Consider the following 12,781-nt stretch of genomic DNA (forward strand, 5'->3'; position numbering starts at 1 on the left):
GTTTCAATTGAATCTAAATATAAAGATACATAAATAATTTTAATTTTTTAAATAAGTGGCAAACTCGTGAGATTCGACAATTAAATTCTATAAAAAATAATACTCAATTAAATTATTTTTTCTATTCCATTAGTCATACGCTCAGCCATTTCTTCATAATATTATTATAAATTCATCATATTAACATCCCGGAGGGTAAGTTATTGTAATCGTCCAAAAATCGAAATTGAAAATTTTTACAATTTATTTACGTTTTGAAGGTTTCTGAACATTTTGGCATACCTCATGTGTGTGTGTGTGTGTATGTATGTATGTATGGATACAATGTTTCGTCCACGTTTTCGGGCGCACTGATCAACCGATTTGAATGGTTCAAAAAACATTCGATTCCTATTGATAGGGAGATCTGCTGATTAGATTTTGGCAATGGCAGATCCAGCCGATATGGAGATAAAGAGCAAAGAGTGCAGAAAATAGAAATCGTTTTTTGAGAGAACGGAGCATACGATTTGAATGATCTAAAAAACATTCAATTAGTAATGATTGGGAGAAATGGCTATTAGTTTTTGGCAAAGGCAGGCCCGGCTATTTCGAAGATACAGAGCTAAATAAACAAAAAATGGCAGTTTTTGAGAGAAATAAGCATCTGAATTGAATGATTCAAAAAACTTTCTGCTTGTGTTGACAGAACACTTGCTTTTGAAAAAATTTTTTTTTGAATATCGAAAATAAATCAAATATTAATTGTTTTTCTAGCTAAAGTTCTAAAGCTCAATAATATACTCAAAATAATTAATTTTAACTCTGCAATTCAGCTTATATAATTCATATAAATATTAAACAATACCGATTGATTAAGTTTTGTTTAAGTTCTGCAAACATATATAAGTTATTTAAAAACGTTTAATATTCCTCCAATATTTAATTACGGTATGGGAAGTTCCAGCAATTTGGCTTCACGACTAGTTTTAAGATTATATACATACTATACATATTTATACTTTTCAACGTCATTGATATTTATTTTTTAATATTATCATTTTTTATTCATACAAGATTATTAATAATTTTTGGATTAGAAATTAGTTGTTTTTTTTTGTTAATTCAACAATAATAAAGTTTATATTATGACTAAGCATTTGAAGATTTGGACTATATGATGAAAATATAATCCTAACTAATGGAATAGAAAAAATAATATGTACAAAATGCCACTACTGACTTTTTAAGAACGATTCCACAAATATATTTAAAAAACTATTTCCATACCATTTGACTATTTTGATCTATTAAAATATTCATTTTATTAGATCTAAAGTGTGAGATATTAATAAAGGTGTTTAACAGAATTTGCATGCTCAATTAAAAATCATTGGATATTAGAAAAATATTTATATTAAATTATTATAAAATTATTTATTATGAAGATTCTATTTATTACAAAGCATTTATTTAAAAGTGTTCATTATTTATATGATATTGGACGATGAAACAAATAAGCAATGATAATGTGCGCAATATTAATAGTAGGATAAATAGAAATTAAAGAAGAGTTAATTAGACAATTTATTAGCTAGATATGATTTGTCGTGATATGATCAACTTGTTGGCCAAATTTTGGTAGTTTTGGTTCAAATGATAATATTTATAAATATATTAGTTATTTAACGGATAATGTTTAATGTGTATGGCATATCATTCCACAAGAGCTTAAAGCTTATATAAGTAAAATTTAAGAATTCGATTGTTGATGTATATTTTTATGTTTATGAAAAAAACAGGGTTACTGGAAATTGTATTGATTGTATTGCCCCTCATCACATTTTCATGATAATTAGAAATCTATCTACCATAAATGATGTAATATATATAGTTATATTTTGAAAGCAAAATTTCTTCAAATCATTTCATTATTTGATAATATTGATCATGAATTTACATTTTGTTTTTAATGTTTTTTTAGAGGGGCATATTATATTTTTTTGATGATAATACAATATTAAGATTCAGATAATATATATGAAATGATTAGGCGATGAAAAGTTTAATAAATCGCAAAAATCTTAGAAAAAACAGACTGAATAATTTTAATAAATCAATATTAGAATTAACAAAAAATTAGTATAATATTTAAATAAGTATACTTTGTTAATTTATTATAAATAATCTATCTGTAAGTAAATTGAATTATAGAGCGCTTCAAAACTTTTTACCATCAAGATTGAATTTAATTGAAATGCGTACGAACTAGTCCCAAAATTTTAAAATTTAATTCATGTTCCAAAATTTTAAATGAGTAATTAATATGTAGTTAGTTCTTCATGTATTTTGAAGTAAAATTAAATTTTTGCACAATATTCAGTGCAATTAATTTATTTTAAAATAGTCAAAATAAATACATTTTATTTATCATGGTATATAATATTTGTCATCATACTGATTAAATATTAAAAAATGGCAATTTAAAGTTTCAAAATCAATTTCTTGTACATTTCAGTAGATTATTAGGTGCAATAAGAAATTATTAATACATTAATAATTAAAATTTATTATTATCACTTTTACCATTTTTATTAATGATATGAAAAACTAATTACTGATAACAAATTACCATTTCACTGGTTGAATTTTATACAAGGTCAATTTTGGACATTTTTGATTGTTATGAATATTTGTTTAAATAATTTCATGGTTTATTTTTATGTCATGATTTTTGAAGCGCTACAATTGTACCTATTTAGAAATAAATTTACATGTCTTTTAATCAAAAATGTTATCAATAATAATGCTATTGGACATCAAATTTTAACCAAATTAGGCAAAAAATCAATAAAATCAAAAACACATGTTTTTGTGTAGAAAATCATAGATGTGGTGCTAAAAATGTCAATCATTCAAATTTAATCAATTGACTTCCTATCAGGTTTAGTTGTATGTTAATAGAGAGATATCTGATCCTGTACCAATACATTATATATACATATATATGTATATATGTTATGATGTAACAATAACTAAAAATAGCATTTGTAACATTGTGCATTTCTATCAATGTTTTGTTAATGTGACCACGAATGTATATTCCTAAATACTAAATATAAATATATAAACATTTGAATAATTAAATACATTTAGTTCATGCAATTTTTATCCATTAATTTCAATTCATGACAATCTGGTTAAACTCATTTTTTTGTGTGGATGTATAATATGAGATAATAATTATAGAATGTTATTAAAGTATCTTCTGTAAAAAGACACGATTGTTGATGTATAAATTTTACAAATTTAGATAAAATCTCTAACTAAGAACATTATAATCATTATATATGTAGATTATTTATTACACTTATATATATTTATGTTGGAGTGGCTTTGAAAGACATTTATTTGTATTTATCTACTTATGTTTTGTATTTTATGTTTTTATATAAAATATATAAATTAAATTTTCTTGTCTTTATTAACTTCCCGTAGGGTAAGTTATAGTAATCGCAAAAAAATAGAAAATGAAAATTGTTATATATCTTTACGTTTCAAAACCTTCTGAACATTTTGGCATACTTTAGAAAAAATTGATGTATGTGTGTGTGTGTGCGTGTATGTGTGTGTGTGCGGATACAAATTTTTGTTGACGATTTCGGGAACACGGTTCAACTGATTTCAATTATTCAAAAAGCATTCGATTGCTATTGATAAGGAGACGTGCTTTTTAGTTTTTGGCATGGTCTAACCGTTTCTGAAGATACAGGGCAAAAAGTGGCAAAAACGGTAACTCAGTTCTTAAAAGTACGGAGCGTCCAATTTCAATATTTCAAAAAACATTTTACTTGTATTGAAAGATGAAGAACTGATTAAATTTTTGGGAAGGCAGGTCTAGCGGTTATGTACTCTCAATAAAAATAAGTTAAAAAAATGCCATTTGGCGGTCAAAAATATTTATTGGACATATATACACCAAATTATCAGATATTTTACAGAGATTTTGTTAATGTGCACACATTTTGTGTAATTTTTTTTGGGTTTCGTACCAAGATTTTTAATTACGGTACGGGAAGTTCCAGCAATTTGCCTTAAGGCACGATGCCATGCATCCTACTAGTTTTGAAAACAAAATTATAAAGTGCATATTTTTAGTTGGTTCATAGCTAATCATATCCAATAAACAAACCTTTATTATATAGTGTAGCCGTTGTTTAAAAGAGGGTGCCACAAGGCCGTTTGAAAATGTAACACGCCATTCTGCAGAATCTACTCTCGACAATTTTAGTTGCGTTGGATTTGTAAGCGCGCCGGCTTGATTTAATATTTTTACACAAAATTTAATATAGGTATGATCTGCAAAAAGTCAGTGGCGATTTTATACTTCTAAAAAAATTAATTATTCCTTCGAAATGAAATGCTATTACAACATTGTGGACTGTTCTATTGCCGGATGTGATTTGTGATTGTGTGAAGCTGCCATGTTGAATATTGGTTAACCCGTGCTTCTCTATAATTATTATAAAGAACTTGGTAAAAGTATTTACTAGTATACATCATGAGAAAATCAGTAAATATTGTTCGAAAGGTATTGAAAGTTGAAACATCTTTAAAGTCGTTAGAAATGCTTGCTTAATGCGATACAAGTATTAACCGTTTGTCAAATGGAAATGCTTCTTATTATTTTTTGTGTGTTTCCCGCGTTTTCCGTGACAATTTGATTTTTATTTATTTAGAACATAATGGGAATGTATGGGTTTTATTAATTCATTGTTTTATAGAAATACATCTTTAGTACACGACTAACTTTCATTATGAATGGTTTAACCTAATTTCGCTTGTACGTTTTTGCTTGCTTCTTATTGTATTCTTGCATAGTATAAATCTTGACAGATTAATTATATGTTCAACATAACACTTTTATATTTACATTTTATAAATATATAAAAATATAAAGGGTATATATTTATACATGTATGCATATTATAAACAGTTCAAAATCATTTACATAATTGCTATAACATTTATGACACAATTTTAACCCCACTTGTATTTGCATTGTGTATTTATATTTATGGTGTATTTTCTATTTATCTGCTGTTTAATAGTAACTATTTCAGCTTCACAAGCTCTTATACATTATATATAGTATAGTTTTTAGTTCATTTTGTACAGTTCCATTTCTCTTTTAGGCCTATCCACCACAACAGAGTTCTGACATAAATCGTAGAGTGATAACAAAAACCATGCCAGCTCAAAATACTAGTTCCACAGTCCCTCGCATTCTAAAGCAGAAACCAGCATGTGAAAAATGCTTTGTCTGTGATGGAGATATTGAAACTGTTGGATTTCCATTAATTGTGACATCTACACTTTCAAGTAAAACATCATTACCTAACAAAATTGGCAAACTTATGGGAGATGGCTTTATGGTCATTGTGTCCATGGATGATGTAATATGTAAGAGGTGTTCATCTTTGTTCAATCATATGGACAGGCTTGAGACTGACTTGGAACGAGTTCAAAACACTCTCTCTGGGTACCTTAAGGTTAAATATAAGATCAGTGATGATGATATTGAAAAACCACCAGCAAAGATGTTAAAAATGGAGCAGAACGAAGATTTAAATAACATTTTAGAAGCAAGTAATAATGCCTCTGTAGAGGTTGAAAACCAATTATCCAATATGTTTGGTTCGCCTGTTAAAGTTTCTCAGAAAGATGATAGGACGAGAACAGTTAGACTTTACAAATGTGCTTCATGTAATTTCAAAACGACTGATCTACAACAATTCCAACCTCATTACGAAAAATGTTCCAAGAAGAATGTAAAATCGAAAGAAAGTGAACATGTTAGTCTTAAAACTTTAGAAGCACAAGGTGCTGCTCCAAAGGTTGATATCAAAAAATTTTCTTGCAATATTTGTAACTTCAAAATCAATGACAAACAAGCATATGAAGAACATATGAAGAAACATGTTAATCTAAGGCCTTTCAAATGCAGAGTGTGTTCTCAAAGATTTGAAAACCGGGAACAAGCTACGACACATGCTAGGACACATCAACCTGATTATTTCAAATGTGGTATTTGCAATCTGCCTTTCCCAAAAAGAGAGGCATTGGTTAAACATCTGGAAACTCATGAAACGGCTAAAACTAATATTATAACAGTATCAACATCCACACCAAGCACCAACTCAACGCAAAAACTTCTACAGGCGTCTATTGAAGAAGCTTTAAGAGACACAGCAAATGAAGCAGAAGTTCCAGCCAAAACTGTAGATAATAAGGGCATTGAATTTTACTCTTGTCAAACATGTTCCCTAACATTCTTGCAAGAAAGTATTTACACACAACATATGAAGCAGCATAGAGGTGATGGAAAAAAGATTGGTCAAAGTTTAATAAGGCAAGATGTTCGAACAAATAACACAAGTATTTTGAATACCCAAAGCACTGAATTGCGAGATGGTGATTTGGAAAGCATTTTTGAAAAAATGCATTCTGAAAAGACAGAAGTTCCAGTTGTTGTCACTACTACAGCCAATAACACCTTAGAGCAAGTTACATTTAACATCAGCATTCCACAAGATGTAGACGCATTGGACCCTGAGCAGCAAATAACAGCTAGCACAATACGAAAACATGAAAATGTTCTAATCTTCAAATGTGAAACTTGCAACGAAGCTTATGGTGACAATGATCATCTGAAATTACATTATGTGACTTCTGGACATGGGCCTTCACATTCTCCACCTATGCCAATTGACATGCCAAATCTGGATGAACCTGAAGCAGAATCTAGCAAGAAATCAGATTCTGATGTTACAGCACCAGAAAATGTTGAGAAACCTGCAACCCCAGAAACTAACAGCTCTCAAAATACTTCTGATAAACCTGCTGAAGCAATGCCTCTAGAAGAAGAACACCGAAGTGAATCTAACACTGATCCTGTGCCCATGGAAGTGGAAAATATGAATCCTGAACAACCAGAATCAGGAGAGATCAAATTGATGTTGGATTCAGATAATCAATTGATTACGAGTGACGGTCAGATTTTACAATTGGACAATCATGTTCTGACTGATGCTGATGGCAATCAAATTATAACATCTAGTGATGGGCAAATTTTAACAGTACAAGGAGCTGATAACGAACAGTTGCAACAATTGTTACAGAGCGTTGGTGTTGTAGTTCAACAAGAAGGGGGCGAAGAAGAACAGATGCAAATGCAATTAGATGGATCACAAGTTATTATTGTACAAACTGATGAGGGAGAGGTAATCTAAATGTTTATTTTATTTATGAATAGCTGATTTTAAAAAGTTAGTTAAGGTATTAACTGCTTTATTTTTTATACTTTTAATATTATTTGGCAGGTTCAAATGACTTTAGAACAAGCCCAAGAAGCAGGTATTGATTTATCACAACTAATGGCTAAAGATGATAGTGAATTAGCAGAAGGCGAAGAAAAAGAGGGCATGGCTTTCAATTTAGATGAACTTTGCCAATTACAAGAAGGTGAAAACTCAGAACAAGCTCAAGCCATGACTGATGAAATGGAAGAAAAGGTACTATAAATTGTAATTGGGAATTTGATTAAACTTTCGTCTTTCCAGGATTTATTTTGCAGTTTTTAGTATTACTTATAAGTTAACTTTTACTATTTACTTTTGTTAATAATATTCTTAATGTCATTAACCTATATTATTGTTTCAGTGATTTGAATTTTTGAATACAATCAAATGAAAAATGGAAGCAAAGGTGAAAATGTCGTATATTTATTCAAACATAAGAAGAGGCAAAATGAACTTTTTATATATACTTATTTTTTTATCAAATTCTTCTAAATCAAGATCAGAATGAGAATGAAAGTTTAACTTTCCTATGGTATGGTTCTGATAACAGCAGACAGAGCTTGAACATTATTTTTATAATCTATTCTATGAAGACAAGATTCTAATTTACACCTTCTGAGTTGATTTCTTAGAAAAAAGTTTTGTTGAAAGGACTACTAAAATCAATGTAATATAATAAAAAGTATAAAATCTTTTAAGTAATTTGCTTTCATTATAGTTTAGTAATAATATTAGTTTTTTAATCTATAAGTTAAATCCAACATATAAAATAAGAATTACAATGTAAGGAATATTTAGATAAGTTTTTTTAATGTACATAAAATGAATTGGATCGTCTATTTTGCAACAAAAAATTGTATTCTGGTGTTTATTTGTTATTGATTAATATGGCTATGATGACATTATTTAGTACTAATATTCTTTAAAATGTTATAATGTACTATTTAATTAATTTGACAAATAAATTAAACATGGCTAATGGATTGTTTTTAGTTTAGAGTTGATTTTTTGTGGAAATTCCTGTTCAATATTTACAGTTTTACAGTTCTGTAACTATATGAATCAATATTGCAGGTAAATAATTTGTTTGCCTCTCAATTTATTTGTTTATATATTTTCTTTGTGCTTCATTTTTTTTAAGAAAAAGTGCATAATCCATTACTTCATAAAAAAAAATTTATTATTCTGTAATCATCATTAATATTGTTATTCTATATTTAAATATTGTTCTTGATGATGGAACGTACCTAGTTCCGAAACGTCGCAATTAGACATCTGCAAAAAAATATTGTTTTTTATTTATTGGATTAATTGTTTGGAAAAGAAACCATTATCAATATATACATATATATGCAATTTGAATTGAGTGAATTTAAAAAACCATGGACACATTTTTCCTTTCAATATTTTATGTCAAAAATTCGTGGATATATATCAGTGGATAATCAAAAATACATATTTTTCCTTTCACTATTTATATATCCATTACAATCTTGACAGTTGATTAATAAATGCGCCTGACTATAGGCATCTAGTCGTACAAGACGCCATTGAAATCCTCGAATTTCTTCTATCGTCCGAAAACGAAAATTTGCTAACTTTTTGTCTTTCGGAGAGCCGATTTCTACCAGGGGAACAGACGCGATATTACTACCGGCAAGGGACGCCGTGAGTATATATTAACGGTGCATGTATCAGGCGAACAGAAGCTTTTTTGCTTGGAACAAAAATTCGAACAACACAAAACAAGTACAGGGCAGGTTTGTAAAATGCAAGGAAACATTTATTTTTAATATTTAAAAAATTAACAAAACATCTATAATACTCATTAATATTCTATGTCATTTTTAATATAATATGATTTTGCGTTTAGTCCTATATGATCTTTGAACAAATTTAAGTAAATACTTATTTTTATAAAATTAGTGGTTTATTTGACGACTATTAGCAGTTAAATTAAATAAATTACTTTTATATTAAGATTGTAATTATTATTTGACACATTTGGTAATTACAGCTTAAAGAATACCCTTAAATATGAAAAAAAAATTGTATCCGCACACGCACGCACATACATCCATTTTTTCTAAGGTATGCCAAAATGTTCAGAAACCTCTAAATCATAAAGATATATAAAAATTTTAATTTTCGATTTTTTTTGCGATTACTATAACTTACCCTACGGGAAATAAATTTTTATGGTATTGGTTTACATATTTCTGCTATGAAGTTTACATTTTACATAAATATTGTCAATATTTTATTATACATAATGAATTTTATAAACGCATATAACAATGGTAATTAAATATTTGAATAATATAAATAGAGTTTATATATTATTTCAAATTATAAATAAATTTATTCAATACTGCTTAAATGTGGCTCTGGTGTTCCTCTACAGGTACGCGGCAGCACTTCTGCTATAAATAATATCATTAACAGTTTATTTACTTTTATGATGTTGTGAAAAGCCAAGGATCAATTCATTTTAAAAATTGGACCTTTAAAAAGAAGAAAAAAAGGAAATATTATTTAATTCGTGATTTTAATAATTTGCAGTGGTCTTTCAATAATGCCTACTTACAATACGGTAATTTAGATTAGATATTGAAGCTTGTATATAATATTATAGCTGGAATTTAATATATTTGTAACATGGATTTTGAAAACAAGAACGAGAATTCTGTGAATTTCAACGTTAGTCACAGTAAGTGAATAAGAATTAATATATAATTTCAGAAAAAATATAGATAATGCAAGAGTAAATGTTTTGTACAATATATATATATATATATATATATATATATATATATATATATATATATATATATATTATTCACAAGAAATAATTATCATAAAGTTTCTGTCAGTTATAGCAACCCGTTATATAAGAATGAAGTGCTTGAATACAGATTATAAAACGTTAATAATAATTATTTCTATACCTCCAATTCATTATAAAAACTAATAATATTATATAAATACAAACACTTTGAATGACGAATGTAATTAATTCGCAATGTATAAAGTAAATCAGTTCCTTGTTGGGTAACCAGAAATGGAAATTGCTGAACGGGTTTCCGTTCTATGAAAATTTTACTAAAAGCAATTAATTATATTTGCTATTGCTTAACATGCTGATTAATAATGGTAATATGTTAATATATATATAGCTTTATCATATTTTGGAGATTGAGTTATAAACTTAATTTGATAATATTCAACTAAAATTAAATATTGTGTTGTGTAAAAACTTTTTTGCTTATAATTATGGATCTTTACTACATGTGAATGGTATTAATCTAATTATATATATATATATATATATATATATATATATATATATATTTATTGATAATAATTAGAACGTGTGATACTTCTTCAAAACCTTAGTTTACTTATAACGCAACTTTCTATATTAATAAACATTGTCATTTACTTAAATCAATTATTATCAATTTTCATTATTTAAATGAATTTTTCTAACGCTCTTGAAATCAGTTGATTATAACAAAATTATGCTAAAGGGATTTTTTAGTTACATGTAACTAAACTTTTAACATGTAGTTACTGTTTAATAAATTGTGATAAATTACTGTATAATGTAATAATATATATTTATTATATTTTTTAGTTAGTTCACTTCTTATAGTGCCCTTAATGCTATTAAGTAATCACAAAACTATTCTAAAGTTTAACTTAAACATCACATAATTTACTTTTCTCATTTATCCAAGGTATGTGCAAGAATATATTTAACATAATTTATTCAATAATTTTGATGTGGTCATTAATTTTTATAAAAAAATTACTTATAAATATGCAGAATTCAGTTTTAGAAGCGCCCTTAAAACTATTTGTTGATCACAAAATTATTCTAAAGGGGTTTTAACATATTTATTAAACATAATTGAATCCTTACATATTTTTTTTAAACTTAATACATTATTTTTCATTTTGTTTCTCTGAGTATTTAAAAAAAATAATGCAAAGACCAATTATTTAACCATTTTATAAACAAATAATACTGATGCTATGTTGAAATTCTTATAAATATATATGCATTTGAATTGATAGGTGTTCGAAATCGATCACTTAGTTAGAAAAGTCAATTTCATCTGCATTTCTACAGTATGCAAAACAACAAAGAATTAGAATATCAGAAACAAGAATATTATCATAGTGAGAGAGCTAATATCATATTTACACACAAAGGTTATGAAAAAATATAACAAATAGAAATTTATTAACCAAAAAAGGTAATAGACCAAGTAAACTTAATAATTATACAAAATAGATAGATAAATAAATGTATGTTATACAAAAGCTATATATAATAATTTTAGTAGTGGATATACATTTTTCTATATGCGTATATAAATATATTGTTGATATGACTAGGTATTTCAATTGTTTAATAATCAGTTATGATTATTCATGTACTTTTCTCAATAACTACAAATATATATTATTATATAAAAAACATGCACTACTTATAAAAGCCATTTGTAAACGTTAACATTAATATTAATATTATTATTATTATTATTATATTATTATCTTATTATTTCTAATATTGCTATTTTGTTATATTTATTATTAGCTGTCACTTATTGTTTTTAATCCACTTTATAGATTTTCTAGTATCATTTTTATTATTCAGAAATTTTATTTATTTAAGTGATTAATTATTTTAATTTACGTGATTAATTTTTATTTGGCGAAAATCATCAGTTTTAGTGTTTGTTTTCCAAAGTTCTGGAATTAGAATTTTCCTCAATTTGTCTTTTAACAAATCTTATTTTCAGAATAACTTTTTGGATCTGTAATTTTAAGAGCGCTTCAAAAACTAAATTCTACATATTTATTTGTATACTTATTTATAATTAATGACAACATCAAAATTATTGAATAATTTATCTTAATAAATATATTCTTGCCCAAACCTAGGATAAATGAGAAAATTACTATAGAATCATAAAATATAATAAGTTTAAACAAAGTATGTAGAAACTGTATTTTTTAAAATGTATTTAAGAGCTCTTTTAATTTAGATTCTCTTATTTTTCAATAATTTATATAAATGGAACCTTGCAACAATAAGGTTCCTCTTGGTATAAAATCTTCTATGATCATTATGAACCTAAAACAGAATATAAATTTGTAGTCATATTTTAGAAATTTAATTTAAACTATTATATTTAATAAAATAATTATGATGATAAAAAAATAATTGTAAATTGGACATCTAGTTTAAAATATATAAAAAGTAATATGATATAAAAAAATGCGGTGAAACTAATAAATATGTCTAATATGGTATCATATTAGTTTACAATTTTGAATAATAATAATCATATAAGTAAAACCTATGTACTTAAAATTGAATGCACAAGTTTTTGTATAATTTTTTTTTATAAAATAAAGTTTATAAATTT

At 26.4% G+C, this 12,781-nt stretch overlaps 1 protein-coding gene across 1 annotated transcript; it reads left to right on the top strand.

Moving 5' to 3' along the window:
- Nucleotides 1-4,405: 4,405 nt before the first annotated feature.
- LOC113363494 (zinc finger protein Xfin-like) lies at nt 4,406-7,994 on the top strand. Its single transcript, XM_026605989.1, has 4 exons — nt 4,406-4,570; nt 5,175-7,262; nt 7,362-7,553; nt 7,702-7,994. The coding sequence occupies exons 1-4, from the start codon at nt 4,541-4,543 to the stop codon at nt 7,702-7,704; spliced, it is 2,313 nt and encodes a 770-aa protein (XP_026461774.1). The 5' UTR covers nt 4,406-4,540; the 3' UTR covers nt 7,705-7,994.
- The last annotated feature ends 4,787 nt before the right edge of the window (nt 7,995-12,781 follow it).

This window comes from Ctenocephalides felis, unplaced genomic scaffold, assembly GCF_003426905.1.
Source record: "Ctenocephalides felis isolate EL2017-DRISC unplaced genomic scaffold, ASM342690v1 CF-g0.4_SCAFFOLD_00845, whole genome shotgun sequence".
Taxonomy (NCBI): Eukaryota; Metazoa; Arthropoda; class Insecta; order Siphonaptera; family Pulicidae; genus Ctenocephalides; species Ctenocephalides felis.